General features: G+C 42.7%; 1 protein-coding gene across 2 annotated transcripts in view; it reads left to right on the top strand.

Annotated features, from left to right (window-relative positions):
• The window catches only part of ARHGAP6 (Rho GTPase activating protein 6), a 322,604-nt gene that overhangs the window by 142,469 nt on the left and 157,239 nt on the right, over window positions 1–22,896 (top strand). Inside the window, exon 1 of one of the 2 annotated variants that reach the window (XM_031051180.2) lies at window positions 20,709–20,844. The exons of the other annotated variant lie outside the window; for it this stretch is intronic. Within the exon in view, the coding sequence (XP_030907040.1) occupies window positions 20,800–20,844 (45 nt within the window). The 5' untranslated portion in view covers window positions 20,709–20,799. Of the gene's footprint in view, window positions 1–20,708; window positions 20,845–22,896 lie in introns of those variants that run through there. 2 annotated transcript variants of the gene reach the window in all.

Raw genomic sequence — 22,896 nt, 5'->3', positions numbered from 1 at the left:
TGAAACATAAAGAAAAATCAGTATTAACACAGTCATAAGCACCAAAAAAGAAAAGTGCACAAGTAGGGGAATGATGTGTTGGCAGCACTGCCTAGTCCAGGGAAGAGCTGTAATTCAGGATAAGGGCTTCCAGGTGATCAGAAGCCTCAGCTTCAAAACTGTGCTCCCTCTAGAGACTACAACACTGCTGTCCTAAAATGAACATGCATTCAGAAAGCCATTTAACATGACACAGTCATGTTTTTACCTGCATTTGTTGAAACAGGAGTGAGTTACCATAATACCTTGCCTGAGAATGTACAGAGGTGCAATTTCAATTTACTTTAAAGCATTGGGCAGAAACTGGGGGGGGTCTCAAGTTGCTTGAGATGTTCTTCATCTTTCCCTGCTGCAAGTGCTGTACCCTAAGTCTGAGCAGCAAACAGGTGGTGGATGTCAATACCCACTTTATCACATTCGTGCATGAGAACAGGAGATCTGACTCTCAGAGATGTGGTTTATTTTTAGATGATTTAAACAATATTTGGGTTTAGGTGATATTTATGAAGCACCTTAAAGTCCACATAGGATAGGGCATTCATGACTATGCATGTGTAAGCAACTTGTCTCTCCTTTTCAGCAGCTGCCTAAGCAAGTTTAGTGATTAAACACTGTATGTTTTGGACTGTGGTTCCACAGGGTGAGTGGCTTGGCAGCAGCACTGGATGAACAAGTTCCCACCCCTGGCACTGCACTTAGGGTGGTATAAACTGGTGCAGAAGTGGGATTGCCTTTGATAAAACTAAAAGCCAATTCTTGGGCATCAGGAAGTCCTTATCCCTGGTATTGCCACTGGCCCACCAGGCTTATGAAGTGCTAAATGCATTTTACGATGCTATATGGATAGCAGAATAATTACTAAGTGGCCATATGTGACTTGAAAACAACTTTTGTTCACAGGGGAATCCTCCTCCCATTGCACAGTTGCTCAGAAAAGGCTAGTGGGGCCAGGGCACTGGTCCACAGTCCCTGGAGAGTGAGCTGGGGCTTGGTGAGACAAGCAGGAAGCCAGCGCTGGTGCTGAGACACCCAGCTGGAACCATTCCCTGTTCCTGGCCCCTGGAGCTCACACCAAGCCAATATTTGCACAGGGCTCTGATGAGGAAAAGCAGCGTATTGTTCATTACTCGTAATAACAAACTCTGGGTCTCCAGATAAGTAAAACACTTCAAAATAAGCTAGAGCTAGAGATTTGGGCTGGAGCATCCTGAAGGGTGAAGCAGAGCCATTCAGATGATATGATAAGGGGAATATTGGCATGTATTTCTGCTGAGGTTTCCTCTTCATAAATGCTTAAGTAAACAGCCCAAGGAGCTCCTGGTCCGTTTGTCTCACTTCAATATCTATCATAGAAAAAAGCAAATAAAGAGATTATTTTGTAAGCAGTTGGATGGTAACAGGTTGATATACTGTGAGGAACATGGATTTTTAGGAAATAGACCAAATTTTGCAAAGCTTGTATATTTTTAAAGCAATGATAAGCTTTCTAGTAAGGTGGTTGATATAAAATTCAGGGCTGATACCATCAAATTGAAAATGAGTTTAGGAATTAATAAAGACATTTATGCAATAGCCTTTGTGTCAAGGGTAAATCTGTATTTAATTTTGTTTGTAGTTTGCTTTCATGAATGCTCTGGAATTTAAACTAGATGGTTATTGCAGTTTGTGGAAGGTTAAGTTTTGGAGCACTGAAACCACCAAAGGCTGTGGAGAATTCTACTAAAACCTGTGACTTCCAAGAGGAAATTCAATGTCATAAAGCTATGTCAATGAGAGGAAAAAAAATCCCAAGTCAAACTTTTATCAATCATAACCTAAAGAAAAAAAGGTTATGTAGTAACAGTGTGGAAGAGGATCTGGGCATTAATAGATAACAAATTAAACACAGCACAGTATAATATGCAAAAAAGCAAAGACTGTTCTGGGCAAGGTTCCTAATGTTTCTGCTATATCTGATCCAGGATTACCTCCAGGTCTCCCCTGTATTTTATATTCTGCTCAGACTTTTACATAAAGCTTGCAGAATCGTGAAACACAGTTTACAGATAATGTGTGTTAAAGTAATTGCATGATGTAGTTTTGGTTGTATTACAGTGGGGGTTTCTGTTTGTGTGAGTTGGAGATATATTTGGATTATTACAGGTCATGGTAATGGTTCTACATTGTATTTATCCTTTGTCTTTCTTTTCAGTCCTCAGGGTGATGATTTCTCTCTGAACAACATAGGCAATATCAGGAATACTCTGTGGAAGAACAGGGAACAAATAAAAAGCCTCTTCAGTGAACAAAGGACAGTGATAGCCCAGAAACTTAGGAAAAAATTACTTTAGGTTTAATGCCAGCTTTCATGAGAAGGCAGATAAAATCAGATATACACAGCGTAAAAGGACAGCCAAGAATAGTTTGAAGTGGAATATTGGTATTTTTAAAAGTAGAACTGAAAGAAAAGAGTTACTGCAGGTGACCAAAGAAAAGCCAACACAGAAAAGGTGCCTCAAACTATATATTAGGGAAAATATGTAAGACTGGTCAGACAAGGGGAAGAATTTGCATCACTTATGGAGTCTGGTGTGCTCAAAATGGGCTTAGTTCTTAGGGTGGATGTAAGGAAACTATTTTCTATGGAAAAAATGGGCTTCATTGTAACGAGTGTTATCTCAAAAAGTGCTTGCCATAATAATAAAAAACCAAACCCAAACCAACAACCTTTTGTCAGGACAACCCCTTAAATCAGAGACAAATTACAAAATGTTAAGATTCCCTACTGAGGATTTACATTAGGATCAGGAAAGCAAGCAAAATTTTGTGTGCAGGTAGAGGTTTTTCCAAGCAGCTCCATGTCTTGCTTTGCTTGGATGAGCAAGATTTGTCTGTGTAATGGTGCTAAGCCTTGGTGAAGCAGAGATGTGCAGGTCTGTTAGGCAACCAGGTATCCCAGAGGGCAGAATGCCTCACTCTCTGAGCTTCAATCCTCCTCTGCAGCGGGGCACTTGGGGCCAAACATCAACATTAAAGCCTCCCCAGCCATGGCAGCAAAAGGGAAGAGAACAATCAGCAGCCCTGTCCTGTGTGTGGTGGCTCTGTTCTACAGAAAGCACCTTTCTTGCAGCTCCAAAATGTGTGGAGGGATAGCAATCCCCATGTCCTATGGCTCTTTGAAACTGTTTTCCCTGCAGTAAAGGGAAACTTCTGCAGTGTTCTGCCTTCCCTTTGCCTCACTGACATGAGCTTCTGGGAGGGGTGGAGTAAAATGTGTCAGTGGAAAATAAGAAGTAAAGCTGTGGTGCACGTTGTACAGCTTTTCTGAATCCTTAGCGCTTAGGCAGAGCGAAAACAGCTTTAAAGAGAACCAGGAAGGTTTGAGTTCAGGAGTGTGTCTTCAGCAGACTACGCAATTATCTGACTTGCAAACTCTGAAGTGTAATGGGTTAAGGGAATGCCCTTTTGCTTATGGAGAATGCGCCTCAATTATCTAAATTTGGTGGTCAGTTATAAAATTGACAAACAATTAGGTTTCCTTCCTTGTCTGTGCTCATAAATGGCAGCAGCCAAGACGTGCATGAGTGTTGCATGTCAGAGCAGCAGCAAATGAGCGGAGCTCTCCAGAAGGGCAAGCAGAGGCTTCTGCAGCAAGCCCAAGCACTTGGCAGGAGAGGCAGAGAGGTGGTGACAGCAGGGGATTGTGGGGACCACGGTGGCCTCTGTGAAAGGTCTCGGAGGAGGCTGTTGCTTTGTGTTAACCTTTCCAAGCAATAAGCATTTCTCAAGAGAGCCTATCTGCCTTTTTTGCTAAATATAGGACTGCCTTTCTCCTTCCACGGTGGCCTCTGTGAAAGGGCTCGGAGGAAGCTGTTGCTTTGTGGGTGCCTAAGCTGTCTGCTGACTCTGTTCTTTCTTTTCCTCCTGTCTCCCTCGTGTCTTCTGTGATCAGCTCTGTAACATCCTTGTAAAAGCTTTGCTGCTCCTAATTTGCCTACTCTCATTCCCTGGCCTGGAACTTGCTCCAGGGAAGGCACAGAAGCCATCTGCCCTGTGGCTGTGTCTCACTGACGTGGAAGAGTCCTGGCTGTGCATGGAGCTCAGGTGGGATTTGCAGGCAGTAGGTGATGTTTTTGATGGGTTGGAGTGTCTGTCAAATGACGCTCCACCGAGCTTTATTTCTTCCTATCACTGGTGAGTTCAAATGAAAATCAGAAAAGCCATCCTGCAAAAGGTCTTGTTCTCTTAATGGGAGTCTGTACGTCAAAGGGCCATGTTTCGTGCTCATGCATTAAAGCATGAGTCTACACCAATCTTCTGGCCCCGGTTTAGGAAAGCATCCTTCTCCAAGAGGACTCCTGAGCACCTGCTTTCATGTGCAGATCTGTTTTCATGGCATTCTGGTTTCTAGAGTGAAAGGCAGGTTAATATCCTGTGGAATGGTGGCTTGGGTTAACAGCAGTACTGAAATCTGTGACTACATCCCTTCCAGCTTAGTGAGACCTAAAGGTGTCTTATGCTAAGAAACTTGATCCATTAAAACAAGAATCTTCTTTCAAAAGCTTAAGCTAATAGATCAGGTGAAGTTTAAATCAAAACTGAAATCTAAAACGCATTTATTTAAAAATTAGTATTTATTTAAATATTTATTCCTATTTATTGTTACTGTAACAAATGACATCTTTACTTCCTTTTTTCTGTTTGGTCCAAAAGCAACTGTTTTTCCAGCCATTGTATTTTTCCTGCTTTACATTTCTTTTTGAAGGCATTCGGCTTCATTCAAGCTTCCCCTTTTCAAGCTTTAGTTTGTGAACAACTCTGCATAGAGCTGATCAGCATTTTTAGGCCATGGCTAGTGGCATGACAAGAAATCTAGTGATGGCAATGTGTTTTCTTCTAAGGGACTCATTGATCACAGATGAGGTGCCAGACTCCTGTGAGATATAGGTACATCAGTATAAGAACTGGTATACCGGCTGAGATTAAGAGGATCCCTAACACATTATGCTGTTTTCTATGGTAGGTGGGAATGATGATTAAAGAAAGTGTAGAAGACAGTAGAAAAGTGTAGAAAAATTAAGAAGTATAAGATATGAGGTATGTTTTCCCATTCCTTATGGTTAGTGAATTACGGTCTTATTGAACTAGACAATAACCTGAGTAATTTTGTTTATTAGCCACTGATGGCTGAGCATTTACGTATCTGGCTTTTAAACCCATTTTCACTTATGGCTTTCACAGTCCTGACAGTGAATTCTACAGTGGAGTTATGTATGGCACAGAGAAATATCTCCTTACGCTGATAGGGCCTGTCTTTTTGCAGAAAAGGAATACAACAGGTAATGTAACCTCTTTTTTAATAATAAGCCCTCAATATGCATGATTTTAAAAGGGCGAGTGTTGTGTTGCACAAAATGTTTAATTACTGCAGTTTAATTGCAGGTCACTTTGGAAAAGCAACCTGTAATCATCCATTCCTCCCACTTTCCCTGAACCAGGTGTGGCAGTTGAGCAACCTCAGGAGCAGTTGAACTGACAGAAAATTAATCCATCAGAAGTCTATTAATTTTCTGTCAGAGTAGGATCCTTACCACACAGCCACTAAACCAGGAGCCTATGGATGCACATGAGGAAAGCAAAGGGATGCAAGAGCACTCCCATGGGGGCAGCCCACTGCTTGGTGGGTTAAGTGCTTCGTGAGTCTGCACAGGGTCTCAATGGCAGGAGTGCTTGAGAAGTGTAGAGTAGCATAAGTCAGATTGTCATATGACTTATCATATAGATACTGTAGCTTTTCAGGGCTTTCTTATTAAGTGAGAAACTTGTTTGGTTTTCTTGTAGTCCACTAAGACAAATTCCACCCTCAGTGACATGGTCACAACAGCCACCTCAATTTGGATAGCCAACAAAATAAGGACATGAGTCTGCTTAAGTGAGTCCAGAGGAGGGGCCACACTGATGAACGAAGAGCTGGGGCACCTCTCCTGTGAAGACAGGCTGAGAGAACTTGGCTTGTTCAGCCTGGAGAAGAGAGGAGAACTTGGAGCAGCCTTCTAGTATCTAAAGGGGGCCTACAAGAAATCTGGAGAGGGACTTTTTATAGGGCCATGTAGGAATAGGGCAAGAGGGAATGGTTTTAAACCAAAAGAGGGTAGATTCAGATAGACATTAGGAAGAAATTCTTTACTGAGAGGGTAAAGAGGCACTGGCACAGGTTGCACAGAAAAGCTGGAAGTGTTCAAGGCCAGGTTGGATAGGGCTTTGAGCAAGCTGGTCCGGTGGGAGGTGTCCCTGCCTATGGCAAGGGGGTTGGAACTGAATGAACTTTAACGTCTTTTCCAACACAAACCATTATAGGATTCTATGATATTAATTTATTCTTGGATATTAACTGCAAGGAGCGCAATAGGCTTGTTTCTCTTCTACTTGATTAGGAGAAGCCTCATAAATGTTATTCTTCAGTCTGTTTCCCAGAACTCACTTGGAAAAAAGCTCCCAAATACTATGCTACAAAAGGTAGCTACAAGTTTTCCTCCTCTCCATTATTGCTCTTCAGATCTTCAATCTAGATTTTCCATTACAACATGAGGCCTTAATGTACTGCTGTTTTGTATAATGCATAGTGTCCATGTGCATGTTGGCAATACATTTATGTTCTGGTGCTGTAGGGAAGAAGTAAGAATTTATGTGCAGACAGACACTGTCAAGTTCACTGAAGTATTTGGATTTAACTTCTGAATTTGAATCAAAGGAACACTGATTTAGTTTCCTTTGTATATATCTCATATTATTTAATTGCAATAGAACCAATTGTGCCCTAATGGTATTGATCATTTAATAATATTACACTGACAATAAATGTGACAGTTAAAACATTAAATGATTCTGAGTCACCTGATAAAGCCACAAAGCTCAGATCTTAAGAGAATGGCAGATTCTAACGAAGATTTAATTCTTATAATTATTTACAAAATTTAGTGTGATTTCTTAAAACAGTGAGGGGAAAACCTGACTCTCTTTTCCCCCACTTAAAAAGTCTGCAAAGCTTTGTTAAGAAAATAAACTGAAAAGGCCCCGAATAACACATGAGCTCCAGAGGAATGCTACGGTTCTGCTTCAGCTCAGGCAGATGAACATCAGTGGCTCCAGTTGTTTGTTTGCAGCAGACACAGAGTGCTCTCCTCCCTTCTGCTGAGAGTCCCCCCACCTTTGTTTTGTTTGGGCTCCCACCAAAAATGGCAGAGGATAGGTTTGTGTGTCATGACTGCCTTCGAAGAGCAGAACTGGCACATCCTTCTTAGCCTCCATCAATCAAGTGGTCACCACGGTTCATGCTCTGGTACCTCCTGCAGCATTTGTTTGCTGAATCTGTGAAAAGATTACACACTTCACAGTGCAAAGTGAAACACTCTGCTCATTGATGGCATTTCGGAGGTGAGAGGTGAATCCAGAGGAACTGATAAAAAGTCACAACAGAGGCAATATGGAAGATTTTCCTCTGTGAAGTTCTCTCATCTCTTTCTGTCCAGTTGAAGTAATATGCCTGAGAGATGGCTTCTCCATCTGAGACCCTTAGCTAGACCTGAGGTCATCCTGGAAGGAGCAGATACAGCTTTCATATAGCAGGTATAGCACCAAGAGGTGTGTAGCTTTCTCTGCCTTTGGTTTAGGAGCAGTTTTTCCACAGGAGAGCAAAAAGAATCCCATGGTTATTATTTTCATGGATACACATACTGCCCTAAGGCTTTGTAAATAATCACAGGAGAAAAAATCAAATTAGAATTAGATTTAGGCAAATATTTTGTTATGTACAGAGCTTTAAAGTTATGAACAGTCTTTGGAGTAGAAACATACTCAAAGCTATGCAAGTAATTAGCTGCTACCTTGAATTGTCAGCAGCCTATGATTAAATAAAGAGCAAGAAGGAGATTTGTATTGCACTTCAGGTGTTTCACAAAGGTTTTGAATTAAAGTAACACAATACCAATAACATTCATTCTCAATTTGACAGAGTAACGACAGCAGGCTAAAAATATCCCATTTGCTGGAATAATCCAGACAGTACATAGAAATATGCAGGTGTCATCTTCTGGATCCTTCTGTGCTGATGAACAGGCCAGTAAAACTGTCTGTCCAGTAGGTCTCAACAGACCAGAAGTCTGTCCAGTAGGTGCCAACAGACCAGAAGGTGTGAAAGCTGGCTGCTTATGGTTCAAGCAAGAAATCAGTCAGATCTTCTCCATCTATCAGTGTGAATCATTCGAGAGAGCCAGGGTGCTTTTGCTTAAAATTAAATAAGGAGCAGCAAAATTTTTTTCTCTTTGTGGACCCATGGGATCAGTAATTTTTGTTAGGACAGTGATGATTCACCCAAGATCACAAAAGAACTTCTTGTGCTGGCACAGCTGGGAGCCTGAGGGTGCAGAAGAGCGTGTCACAGGTGTTTTACAGACATGAATTTGTTGTTTCGTGTTTGTTGTTGGAGTGTTCATCTGTAGAACAACACCAGGCCTGGGCACCATCAGTAGCAAAATACTGTTACCTGCCTTCTCACAAGTACCAACAAAAAGTGAAAACATATATTTTCTATCTCAGACAACCTGCCTGGATCTGTCCACACATGAACACTGCACTGCTTTACTTTGGGGTGTCTTGTGGGCATGTATCCAGTCTCTCCAGTCTTCATGGGACAGTTCAAGTGCCATAATTTCACCATAGGCAGCCATGAAGTCGTACTGACACAGGGATTCATCACATACTTGGCCGTGAATAGAGCTAAGCCAACAGGGATTGTTCAGGCAGCATTGCTGGGTCAACTAGGTCCCCAGCTGTGTGTGCTATTTAGCGTTATCCTGGAGAGGAGCAGAGGGAGCTTCTGGCCATTGTGTCTTCGTCTCTGAGAGCTACTCCAACAAGCATTGGAACCAGATCCAACAAGCTGGGAGCATTGGTCATATGAAGGCTCTTGGCCACATGAAGGTGTTTATTTACAGCTGATAATCAAGAAGTTTGGTCATCCCTGGTGTATTGCCATACCCATTTCTTCATTCTTTATTTGCTAACACGATCTTTTCTCTCATTGTCTGTCATAGAAAAAATTAGCAAATTTAGTAACAAACCTTTACCTATAGTGAGTATCCTATATCATATCATTTAGTGGGAAAAAAAAATTAATCACTTTGCAAATATCAGGGGGAGGGACATTTTCTCACCTGACTGCCAGGCACACATATACCCAAAGGGGAAGCTGTAGGTCCTTTGGTTCCTGAGTTAGAGTACTTCCGTCTGAGTTTTATAGGTAAGCTTTTACATGATATTTTATTGAAAGATCATCATTAAACTGAGCTCTTAAGAGATATTGCTTGAGCTATTGAGTTTACAAATTACAGATTTACATCACTGAAAACTGGGAAACCCTGTGATTACAGAGTGATGTTCTTATAAAGCTGCTATAGATGGCCATGGTAATTTTGAATAAAAAAGGAAATGAAATATATCCATTTGATCCCTGTAATAGAATCCTCATCAGGACTTCAGCTACATGAGTGAAAACTTGCACTTCTGTATTGCTTTTGCAATACAGGACCAACTTTCCATGAGACTGATTTAAAGTAGACATGTAGGAAAGGGAAGGCATGAGTGCTCTAGTTGGGGAGAAGAAGGAAATGCCTGAAACCCCTGTTTCCTTTTCTCCAGCTGTGCTGTCTAGCTGTTTATAGCCCATAGACCAGAGCAGCAGAGAGTGAAGCAGAGTGCTAAAATGAATGAAAGAGTTAAAGTGTGTTTGAGAGAAGCAGGAGCAGTGTAGATGTGTGGAAGGAAAATACTTCCCAAAATGGGTCAAAAATAACAAATACAAAATGTACTGAATGAGCTTTTGGTTTTGCTTAAGATTAAATTAAAATTTTTAGAAGAGAAAAAAACACTTTCTCTAACAACACGAACCCTGTGTATATTTACCTGAGGCTTATAGAAATAGCTCGTATGACGAGTCTGGCTCCACAAACTCTGCCTAAGAAGCCTGGATCAGCAAAATTCAATCTGGAAGCTCTCTATAAATTTATGGAACTTATCTGAGGTTTCCAAGTTAACTAATACAGTAATCTTTTGTTTGTAAAAGATATAATGGTCTTATAAATTAATAGTGAAGTCTGTGGAAACCAATTTTCAGCATTCAGTGCTTTATCTAACTTTTGTTTTAATTCTAACGATAAAGAAATGCTAACTCAAGACCAGATACACAGTGAGGGCTATTTGTAAATATGTTTTATTATTTTTTGATATCTTTTTGGCTTTTTTACTTACTGGAGACTTTCAGCAGTTTCATGTTTCAAATAAATCTTAAAGAAGGTAAAGCAAGCAGTCAGCTCCTCTAAGGCTGATCAAATAGTGCTTTTCTGCCTGTTTTACTAACAGATGAACAGGCAGTCCCATTTATAGAGCATACTACATGTTGACAGAGTGCATTACTTCATTTTGCTGTATTGGCAATTTGAGATCTTAACAAAACAATGCTGAGGTCGCTCTCATTCTGTATTGCCATCCTTGGAATGTGGCTTGGGTTTTCATTAACTCTGTCGCTACAAGGTACCACAGATGGAGGCAGATTTTATAGGGGGGGAGTAATAAACATTAGAGAACAGAAAGTTGTAAACAGCTGAAATTCTTTGTCCCATGTGGATGAATTCCTTTTCCTTAACACTCTCTGATGTTCTCAGCATCATGTGGACTCTTCATCTGATCGGAGGTGAATGGGTGGAGAGGTGGCAAGGGCTCTGATCCCTCCCAGCTGTTGTGTGGGGCGAAGTGGTCGCAAACTCCTGCAGCCAGTGAATATAAGCTTCAATATAAACAGTAAAAGTTATGGAGATTCGGCCCGGCTCTTGGCTCGCAGCATTCTGGCTCTGCTTAGGAGCAGAGATCTCATCCAGGACTGTTTCCAAGATTTCTCTTCAACTTTTCAATCAAGGGAGGACAAAAAGGGGGGGGAGGGGGAGAAGTCGGAGGGAGAGAGAAAAAAAAGGGGGAAGAGCATGGCTCTGCTTCACTGCTGCATTATTTCCACTTTTCCCTATGTTGGCTTGATTGAAGTCACTGGTAAAATTACTGTGAATCTTTCCAAGGCTTTTTTTGTACATATATTTTTATGAGCCTTACCGGGACAGTTAAAGCCATACAAGTCACTTGAGAAGAATTTAACTACAAAGGAACTGGGCATCCTTATTGCAGGAGAAGAGCAGGCTGGTGGGGGATTCTTCAGGAATAGCTGCAGTGCTTTCAATTCATAGCTTACCTTTTTCCAAAACAATTGCCTGAGAAAAGGCCAGTGTTTTTATACAACACAGCCTTTCTCAAGCTGTTTTGCCCAGGGGGCTCTTCCCCTCCCAGATTAGCATAAGTGTCATTGCTCAGTGCTGCAACTATATGATCACTGGATCTCTGTATCTGGGAGGCTGTTGGACTGTGCCCTGCCTTCACCTTTTTCCCAACCTGCAAATGGAATAGCCCCAGTTTGGGATATACTGGAATAACTGCATTCAGCCTCTGAGGGCTTCAATATACTTACATCAATAAAGGATCCTGCAGCTTAAAACAATACAGCTCTTCAGGCAGGGAAGCTCCTTGGACAACAATGCATGTCTTATATGAATCATGCTTTTATGTTCCCACTGCTTTTTTAAAATCACTTTCTCAACAGTGCTTACACTCCGGGCTCCAGTTTCCAGGTAACAGAGAGCACCAGAGCCCAACTACGGGTGATTTAGCCTTTTGCTGGGTGCAAGTGGGAAGCAGTTGTGAGTGCTAACATATTATAACCCTTCAGTTAAACACAGCTCGTTCGGCATGAGGACTAATTTGTGAGAGTGAGATGCCATCTTTACAGCACAGCAGGCACGTCTGGTGCAGCTGTTGTCATGACTGCTGAAGGGAAGAACAAAAGTGCAATAAATACACCTTTTGCTGTGTTTGCTGGGCTGTTTTCAGCAATGTGTACTGCTAAGTACTGAGTTACTCCATGAATCCTCTTGGGTAAGGTACTAGTCTGTTTTGCCTGGACTATAAGACAGGTCTTCTTGGAAATCTTTCCCCAAGTTCCAACCTGTGTGCATTTTGATTTATATTTTGGGAACATGTGACCATTGAAACAGACTATATAGCCAGCTGGACAAGAGGCTTTTAAACAGTCATTCTTTCCTTTGGGTAGCACAACTTATTGTAGGACTCTGTACATGGATATTTCTGCAATAGCAGCTTATACAGGTGGGCACACATAGCTGGGTCTCAAAATGTGTTCAGCAGAGAGAACCTGGCATCTGCTTTAGACTGACAAGTCCCAAACTCTTTTGACTCTATTGTCTGTATGGAGTAGGTCTTCAGTGACTGTAATTGGGAACAAGACACCTAGTCATGTGTAGAGACCGACAGGTAGCTCTGAATCTGAAGATGAAACCCATATGGAACACTTGGACATGGTTGTCATTGTTTTGGTTTTTTTTTTTTTTTCCCTACATACTTTACAATGTTTTCAGGCTTAGGGTAAGTCATCCAGAGTGTTTAAGATTCTGTGTTTTCCCATTTCTCCTTTGAGTGCTGAAGTCAGTTCCCTGATATTCTTTATCACTTGTCATGACAGGTCAGGGGAACTTTTATGCCTGGATCATTAGGTGACTGAAGTGTTTTACTAGAAAACAAATATGCTTTGATGCTTCTGCAGCCTTGAGGACAAAACAATAATGACCTTATAGCCAGGGAAGATGGTGCTCAAGTAAGACTCATTACTGCTTCAAGCCCTCAGAACTTCATACAGTGAAATTGTAACTATACACTGAAATTGTAACCATAGCTGCTCTTCAGAGCAGAACCAGACTGTGAATTTAAGTTGCTAAAGTACAGTATAAAAACACCCATTGTTAACTCAGTGGACAGCCATATATACAAGTTTAAAATACCTCACAAGGAACTCAGTGTATGAGGTTATTGCATGTGATTCCATTTTATAAATACAAAAGAATAAACCTCACAGTAATGAGTAGAAATTAGCTGCAGTGGAAAAAGCCAACATGCTGGCTTCAAACTACTTCATTTGCAACTTCTTGAATCCACTTCTGATCCATCCAGGGAACCTATCACTGGCTTACAAACAGGCTGAATGGAGACTCCGAGTTTACCAACTGTGAGAAAATCCTCCTGGGCAGTCCCACAGCCCAAGGCTTGGTACTGACTCAGTGTGTCTATCTTTGGTTAAATCTATCTAGTGATCCAAACCAAGATCCAGTGATCCTGAAAATTCTGTGCTCCCATTTCCAATGTGGGCTGCCTGGCACAGCCGCTCTTCAGTGGGCTCTCAGGCTGTAGAGCAGGCTGCCTGCCAGGGCTCCACACTGCCTGAGATGGCACAGTCCTGCAGCTTGCCGGTGCCAAGACCTCAGGGCATCACAGGACCGTGGAAAATCCTAATTCCACAGTAATTTCTAGGCTGGTTTTCTGGCATCCCAGGCTCCCTCCCTCCCCTGGAGTGGAGATGTACTGGGATGCCTCCCAGGGGCTGTCACTCCCAGCACAGTTTGTGTGAGCGCTCTCCCATGGCTCAGAGAAAACAGGAATTTTTGTCAGGTTCGTTGCTAACCAAGCAGACTACTTCATGATTTGTCTTCTTCTTGCTCAAAAAAAAAAAAAAAGTATAGGAATTTACAGTTCATGAGAAGTTTTAAAATGTTGACTTTAGACTCAATCGGACAAAAGTCAAATTTTGAAAAGCAAAGTTTCTTCTCAACTGGAACACTGGCTTCTCAACCAGCTCCAGTGAATACAATGAATACTAATATCCTGACCCTTAATGTACAGTTGAAATCCACAATAGAAGAACACAAGATCCATCTGCTTACATGATCCCCAAATTATCGACAACTACAGAAACATGATGTTTTTAACCACTTCACATACAGCCTGAAATGTATTAAACAATGACTTCATCTGAAGAGGTTTGTTAACATTATGAATATTATTACTATTGGTCACAAGAGGCTTGGTCTTGTTCCAGTCTTCAAATAATTACTTTTACACTGAAATACTGGTTTTTGAATTACAACATTAAATCAAAATGTACAGTAGTCACATTGCTTCTTGGGAGGTTTTACTGTGTCGTTATTACTCTGCACACTAAGTGGATTTTAGCAATCCTATACTATCCACAAAACAATATTGAATAAACTTTAGGTCTGTGAAAGAGCCCTTCCCCCTCCCAAATTCCTGTCAAATACCCAGATGGTAAATTTAGATAGAAGCCCATGCTTCTAGCCAGTTGTTGATAAGCATTCCTCTTTCTACTCAGAGTGAGCAAATCATGCATCTGTAGCTGATTTGTTTAAAGTTAGTGTTTTTTAAGTTTTTTTTTTTTTTATAAAGCTGCAATTTCTGTAAAAGTTGCATGTAATGAAAGAAAATTGTGCTTTTCTGCCTCTCCAAGTCTCTGAAGACATTCCAGGGAGAAATGTAATTGCTAGTGAGAGCTCAGCCCAGTAATGCAGTTCACAGTGAATGTGAGTTGTAAGGAAATAAACAAGGAAGGAAATACATGAAGGGCTACCCACTTTCAGGAACTAGAAAAATCTTCCTGTCAATTGTTATTTTTCCAGATGTGTATCATTTACAGAGATGAGATTTGACTGGGATTTTTGCTTGTATGCTTAAATCCCTTAAATTGTTTGAAACTCTAAACCTGGAAGTTACATTTTATTTCTGTTTTTTCATTCTCTCCCCCCCCCCCCCCCCCCCCCCCCCCCCCTTTCATTTTTTGACCCTTATTCTCCTCTGCTTTTTTAGCTTGGTCTGTCATCAAGGAAAATCAAGCCTAGAAAAAAAATACACTTGAAACTGTCAGTTCTTTTCACATGAAGCAGTGAGTGGTCCCATTTATGTAAATTGCAGCCTTTGAGGAGGCAGGATAAATGTTGGTTTCTTCTGCAGCTTTAAATCCCAAATGAATTCTAATGACCCATAGGATTAATGCTAATTTTTATTGAAAAACTGTTTTCTGCTATGTGATAGGATCATGTTTTTGATTTACAAGTTACTAGTTTGGCATTTCATTTTATAGATATTCTAGCAGATTTTCACTTATGCTGAAGGTAGAGACCAATGTGCAAACATAAGGGATGAGAAGTAATTTAATCTTTTTCTAAAAAACAAGACTTTTAGATTAAATTTCTTTGCCAAGCTGCTGATAACTGATAATGCAGTAATGTGCACAATCACACACAGGACATCACTGGCCTATAAATTATACAGTATATATATAGTGGCCTATAAATTAAATAGTATCATGATTTATTGGATTAAAAAAAAAAAGGATGAATGTGGTAATTAAAATTAAATACCTGACTGACACACCAGTACTAACACACTCCTGGATGCTTGCTAACACACCTTCATTAGGGAAAAGGTTTCTTTTGTGATCGCTCCAGGAGTTGTCTGTTTCTTATGCTTGAATGCTCATGTTACCTTGAGTCTCACCTTCCCCTGGGGCTACTTATAAACTATTGCTGCTGACCACTGGCAGAGGGCATGGGGAAGAGAGCAGGGGAGGATCCTCCTCTAGATGCTTACTGATGCCATTCCTAAGAACTGCTCCTCCTACCCCACTGCAGAGCACAGTTTACCAGTTTGAGTTTGCAATCTGGAGTCCGGTTTGCCATCTTGGGCTTCACAGAGCTGGGCAGTGTGAAAGCATTATCTAGGTGGGTGCAGGTCCTCTTAGATCCTCGGGTCCACCACCACGTGTTGGTTTGTGTCTGGGAAACCCAAGCTGCTTTGTCTCTGCTTCTCCACTGGTATGAGCAACACTTGGGCAACTGTTCCTAGAAGAGCTATGAGTTTCATGCTCTTCTAGGGTATTAGATATATAAAGGGATTTCAGACATATAGCAAATCATGGCAATTGAATTCTTTCTAAATAGGGTTTCTTTTGTCTAAGAAGTTTTATGTCACTGTTCTGAAAAAGCAGCTCTGCAAGCTGCTTTTGGCACTTCATACTTCATGGCCATTAAGTACTATGAAACTATCAACGTATTTTGATAAGGAGCAAAAAAAATAAGTTAGTTCTGAACAGAGGATTTTTGCAATGTTATTATCCATAAATTCTGATTCTTTAGTTTCTAGTTTCCATTTATAGAGCTTTATGTATTTCATTTGCTTGCCTGTCGTCTTTTCTCTCTCTTCTTTTTGGGACATAGACGTCAACTGTAACTTGCAATGACTGAATGAACATTTGGCCAGGATAAGAAAAGTGCTAATTCCCTAAGGAAGAAGTGTGCTGCCAGTATCACTCTTGGCCTTGGCTCAGCAGCCACAGAGGCAGGTCTTTTCCAGATTTGGAGTTAGCTCTGTGTGGAAGCTGCATTCATGTGCTATTGGAAAGGTCAAACAAAACAAGACCTTCATGCTTGCTTGAAGCTTTGTTCCCTGAAGATGTTGTCTGGTTTTTCACCCGCTAAGTACGGGAATCCCAGCTTTCCTGAATGAAAAGAATCAAGACACTGAAACTGTTAATGACTTTTCTGAAAGTCAAAGTGAGATTTAAAGGTTGATCCCATAGCTGGACTCCCAGTGGGCTTCTTCTCACTTAACTGCAGGTGCCTGAAGGGCAACCATCTGAGCTAATTGTCATGGACTCCCACTGGAGTGAAGTAGGCACTTCAATTTACGCGACCTATTTTAGATGTCTACTTGGATTGACAGAAATTGTCCACCAGATGTGTCAGTTTCTTCCTTTAGACTAAGCGAGCCTGGGGTGATAAGCCAAGATGAAGGTTGTAGATGTTTACATTTAGGTGAGGCAAACCCATTACTGCCTTAAGGACCAAGCTGGCCTCTCTCCCATAACAGTATGGGTTTGGAAACTTTTTCCTACCTCATCAGATGTGACATCAGACAGTTTGAGTCACCAGTTCAAGGAGTCATGGCAGACAACTAGAGAAGACACTTCTCCCCAATTTCATAATTGCATGCTGTCTGCAACTGAATAGCTAGTTCCCTTTGTTTCATAGCAATTAGTGTTGAGAAAGCACTCATTTTATAGAATAATACTGGAAAAACAAAACCTGGCTTCATTAATGATCAGTACAGTAAAATTCAATTCCCTACACACTTTCTAGCTGCTGTGTTGGAAGCAACTAAATGGAAAGCATTTAAAATCAAAACAAAATAAATCAAACAAACAAAAAACAACCCAAGAAACAAGTACCTCCTGTAACAGAAATTATTTAAAATTAATTACTGAAAAATTTCTGGTTTATGTTGGTTTTTCTTCATTGAGTAGATTTGGAGTGAATATGCAGGAAATTAACTGTTATGCTTTGTACCATAGAATCATAGAATGGTTTGGGTTGGAAAGGACCTTAATGATCATCTCGTTCCAAATCTCCTGCCATGAGCAGGGATACCTTCCACTAGACCAGGTTGCTTAAAGCCCCATCCAACCTAGCCTGTTATCACTTGTTAAGAGAATCTGACTTGGAAGGTTTACAGCTTCCCAAAGTGAGCTGTATGCATTCCTTTGGTACCCATTATCAGGTAAATAATGGAGGAAGGAAATCTGAAAGGAACACCTGGGAGGAATCATAAATGAATGTGAATAAGGAAGGAATATGAAAAGGGAAAAAGTAGTCAGAACTGCTATGAGAGATCTGTACGCTAATCCTAGTCCCTAATTATGGATGGCAATAGAGCAGTGCAGCTCAGTTCATTACTGCTCACTGAAGACCAGGGATATGCTCCAAACCCGGTGCAATTTGAAGTCAGATACTCCTTAGCCACCATGAATACAGTGTAAACAAGCTTTCTAGTCACAGTTACAATAACTTGCTTTAAAATACACAGAAGTTTTGTTTTAAGGTCTGGCCTTTGAAAACACCTTCTGTAATTGGCAATTGGTTTTAAATGTTGTTAGGTGCACAAAAAATTTGGACTGTACTATGAAATTTCTGATAGCTGCAATTTACCAAATCCTTTAAGATTTTATAAATGAAAATACTTAAAAGTCCTTTCTATTTTACATATCGTGTGGACAGAAAGAAATGCATCTAGTAAACCTGCATTTTTCAGGGTTGACACCAGCTCCTGCCAAGCCATAAATATCTGCCTCTTTCCCTGTCTCTGTGAAAAGTTTTACTTACACTTTCCTGCTTGCATAGTCTTTATTTTTCATCTTAGCTACATCAAGGTAGGAACCTGTCTGTCACTATCGCAAAGGCACTTCCATGCACACTCCTTTTCTGCCCCAAATACCCTCCTCCCAGTTAGATACCCTCCTGCCTTCCTTCGTGCCAGCTCTGGCACTCATCTCCTCCCTCGGAGAGCTGATTCAGCCTGTTAAATGGGAAGAAAACGGCACGCTCCGTTTGCTGTATCGGTTTGTGACAAGCACGGAGGCAGAGGGAAGGGAGGCGGCGGTGGCAGCATTCGCCTGTCAGGGGGGTGGTGAAAAGGGTTACGGGAGCCAGACTCTCCTTTATAATAGCAATGAATTGCTAGCTCAGACGAATTCCACCCGCAAAACTTCACCTTTAGTCCTTCCCCTCTTTGGCTTCTCCCTCTAGGGTATTTTTCTCCTTCCTGCCTTTACGGTTTTCTCCCTTTTCCTAAACTACTCTGTTACCTTAACATTTTGCATCCTTTCCCTTTGCTAGTCTTTTTCTTCCCCACCTTCAAGCTGGGGGTTTCTGATGTCCTCCATACCATTCTCGTCACTTTGTGGTGTTGATTGAAACATGCTCCCCCGTATTTTAAGCCTTTTCTGATGTCTAGCAATGCCTTTTGCATTGACCATTTTCCAGAGGACGGGGCTAAACAGAAGGTGGTCATGCTGTAGAGCTTGAGGGGTAGAAATCCTGGGTGCCCGTCCCCAGTCTTGTTTGCCTGCTTTCTCTGGCTTTCTGTGGTCAAACACCATGCCTGTGGAGCACAGGAAAAAACAGCTGGAATCAGAGGATATGATTTCTGTAGAGTTCTTGGGTTGAAACCATCTCCTTGAAATAAAAAGCTGAACATCGGAAGGGAAAACCAGGCCTTTGGGTGCTTTTTTATCTTTTTTTTTAATTTTAGTTTTTTTCCCCCCACCTGCTTGGAGATCCTGATGGCTAGAAATGTTTGATAAGGTTTCTTTCTGTTGGATGCTGCTTTCCAATGCACACTATGCAACTGCTAGAACACCTACCCCGCCTTGTTTTCTGGGAAGGGGGTAACACACAGTGTTAATCTGAGAGATAAAAATGGACTGTATGCATAAAGGCAGACACTGTATTCTTTGTTCACACCAAGCTAACTGAAAATTACCTCCCTGTCCATGGGAACTCTGAAAGATTATTTCCTCTGCAATAGAAGTTAAGACCCATGGAAGATCGTAACTGGAAGCTTGTTGGGTACAGTACATCACCATCAGAATACATAAAAACTTTGGCTCAACCAAACTATCTCTCCAGCTTGTATTTTAAGTTATTTTACTTTTTTTTTTTCCCCAAGTACCTTTTCTTTTTCCCTGAAAGAATACATTACCTTTGTTTAGGGATAATGCAATGTGCTGGTAACAAGTTTGCCTAGGCTGTAGGTCAGAAACAGTAAAATTTATTAATCTCATACATGTCATGCAGGACTAGAATAAGGCAGCTTCCTCAGAGAACAACTGAGAGTAACTGGGGAGTTACTGTGCTAACCATGATTTGTGCAGAGCATTGAAAAATCATTAAAAAGATAGAAGAGGGCTCAGGAAATCATCTAGCCTGTCCCTCTCCCCGCTCTGCTGAGGTCATGCCTAACTGAGGTTTATGTATTTTTAAACACTTCTGCTGATGGAGAATGATGTGGCTTCTCCAGGCAAGTCACGATGAATTCTAACACAGTAGAATGCAGTTTTCCCTCAGAATTTGTTTCATCTACTACTGTTTGTATAGATGCATACTCAGAAAATTACTAATAGGTCGTGAAATAGCATTTAATTTTCCAAAGCCTGCATGTTAAAGAATCACGAGCCAGGGTTCCCAAATCACGCATTATACAAACATGTATTATAAAGTCAGTTTTAGCTGGTCCTCTCTTCTTAACCTGCAGGTCCTCCCTGGCAGCACATGGAGCGTGGTGGGGTGGTCCCGGTGCTGCCAGGGGCCGGTCGGAGGCTTTTCCCTAAGAATAAAGGACGGGACCACTAGAGCCGTCTCACCCGAGCAGTCAGGAGCTTGGGTCGGCGCCTCAGAGCAGCACCTCGCCAGTGGGCAATGGGGACCGCTTGGGAAGTGTCGTCGCCGGGCGAGGGGCCCTGGTGCTGCCCTGTCCCCAGACAGAGGGAGCTCGGCCACCTCCGCCGCCGCCGCCGCCAGCCCCGCGGGTCGGCCCGCAGGTGCTGCCGGTCCAAGCGCAGCGGGCGGGAGAGCAGCCCCTCCGCGGGGCGGTCACCGGCGCTGGGCGGGAGGACTGAAACCGCCGCCCTCCCAGCGGCACGGGGGAGCGGCAACGGCGCCTCTCCTACTCCTCCTCCTGCTGCTGCCGCCCGGCCCCGCCGAGGGGCTGCCGGCTCCGCGGCGGGGAGGGGACAGCCGAGGGCGGGCGGGGTGGAGGCAGAAGTTGCGAGGAGGGGCGCTGGGGGCTGAGGCTGTCGGGCGGGAGCTCCGCGTTGCCGTCTCAGCTGCCGCCGTCCGAGGGCAGAGCAGCGCCCAGCCCCGGCGCAGCAGCTGCAGCCTTCGCCGCCCCGCTGAGTGGAGGGAGCGGCCCCTCCGCCGCCCGCCCGCACCCATGGGGGACTCGGTGTTTAGCGAGAAGCCGGCGCTGCGGTATGCGGTGAGTGCCGGGGAGGGAAGGGGCTGCAGGGGGCCGGGGCTCGCGGAGGGGCAGAGGAGACGGTGCGCCCACGTGTGTCGGGGGTGTGCGTCCGTCCGTCCGTCGGTGTCTGCGCTCGGGCCCGAAAGCTGTTCCGCCACGCCGCCGGGGGTGAGCAACCAGGACCGGGGGAGGCCGGAGACAGCTCTGTCCCGGCGATGGGCGTGCAGGGGGGCGCTGAACCTCAGCCTTCCCTCCGCTTTCCCGTACAGGGATTTGGCGCTTTGCTGGAAATGACATGAAAAATAGTTTATTACAATAAAAAGCGGGCTGTGAGATGGCAGCCGCGGGGAGCTCCCGGGGGACTTCAAGAGCCCCGTTCCGCAGAGTCCCCTCCGAGACCGCGGCGGGACGAGCCCCCGCGGCAGAGCTGCTCCCGGTAACCGATTCCGGCACAGCTCCCGCTGCGTCGGGGATGATAACACCATGTTTTATTATTTCCTTTGCAAGAGCTTGGGCTGTTGAGAAGCCACTTCCTTTCTACCAGCCTTATTAGGAGCATTTTCTCTGTTGCTCGGGCAGACAAAAAAAAAAAAAAAGCCGAGTAAAACACGCCAGCAGCCTCCTCTCCTGAAGGCATAAATAAATGCTAGCAGGAGTAATGGCATGAGAGGTCTGATGCTACTTTCGTCCACACCTATGTAAATAATAAGTAATTTTATTGCTGTCGATGAAGTTACGTGGGAATTGTCAGTCGGAGCAGGCTTGCTTTTCTGGTCCTGATGAGTCCGGCTGCTGGTGTTGCCGGGATGGGTTGATGAGTGTGTCACATTCAGGATACAGTGTGCTGCTCGGTTCACTTTGATTCCTTCAGTATTGGCAATTAAGTTTCTTTTTATGTTTGTTTAAACTTTATGTGAACAGTTTAGATTGGGAGAGGTTGCTTGTTATTTCTTTCTTTGTTTTTGTTTGTTGGTTTGTGTTTGGGTTTTTTTTCTGTTTTCAGGAGGAAAATTTGTAAATAGTTTTGTACTCATTCAGCTTTAGGTATTGATGCATTGAGCCACTCTACTAATGCTACAGCTTTTAGAGGTAATGGCATGTTGGCTAAAACAGTTATATAGAAGCAATTATATTTTGTATCGTGTATAAGTATCATAGAATAGTTTGGGTTGGAAGGGACCTTTAAAGATCATCTAGTTCAAACCTCTGCAATGAACAGGGACATCTTCAACCAGATCAGCTTGCTCAGAACCACATCCAGCCTGGCCTTCAATGTTTCCAGGGATGGGGTAGCCACAACTTCTCTAGGCAATTTGTGCCAGTACCTCAGCGCCCTCACAGTAAAGAATTTTTTCCTTATATCTTATCTAAACCTACCCTCTGTAAGTCTAAAGCTGTTCCCCCTTCTCCTGTCACTGCATGTCCTTGTAAGAAGTCCCTCTCCAGATTTCTTGTAGGCACCCTTTGGGTACTGGAAGGCTGCTCTAAGGTGTACCAGGAACCTTTTCTAGGCTGAACAGCTCCAGCTCTCTCAGCTTGCTCTCATCGTGATTTACTATCTGAAATTTTATTGTTATTGAGATGTGCTACTGATTTCACTTGGGAGCTAGTTATGCATCAAATGAATCAGAACCTCTTCTTTTAATAGGGTAATTGTCCTGTTCTTATTTAGACACATAGGAGACCAGTGCCAGTCACATCACGTGTTAGCTTCATGAAACTTTTATTACTTCCTGCGATTGTCCCTGTCAGTCTACCATTAACTACTACTTACAAGCACATTATTGTTTCAGTTAGTTAGGTATCAGTCCATTTGCTTGCCTGCAGTGGCAGCAGATAGTGCAGTGACTTAAGGTTGGCAGGCACACAAAGAAAGAAGCAGGATGGCCAGCCCTCTCAGGAGACCATTAGCACTGTTGCAAAACCACTGTTCTTTGATTGCTGTATATTGCAACAAAGAGGAAATTGTGAACCTAAAAATAATACTTGATCATAAAATATTTTTACTATTTTAAGATATATTTCAATATTAGATTCATACAATCATAGAATGGTTTGGGTTGGAAGAGA

This window comes from Melopsittacus undulatus, chromosome 2 (genome assembly GCF_012275295.1).
Source record: "Melopsittacus undulatus isolate bMelUnd1 chromosome 2, bMelUnd1.mat.Z, whole genome shotgun sequence".
Taxonomy (NCBI): Eukaryota; Metazoa; Chordata; class Aves; order Psittaciformes; family Psittaculidae; genus Melopsittacus; species Melopsittacus undulatus.
This window is presented reverse-complemented; position numbering and strand designations above follow the sequence as displayed.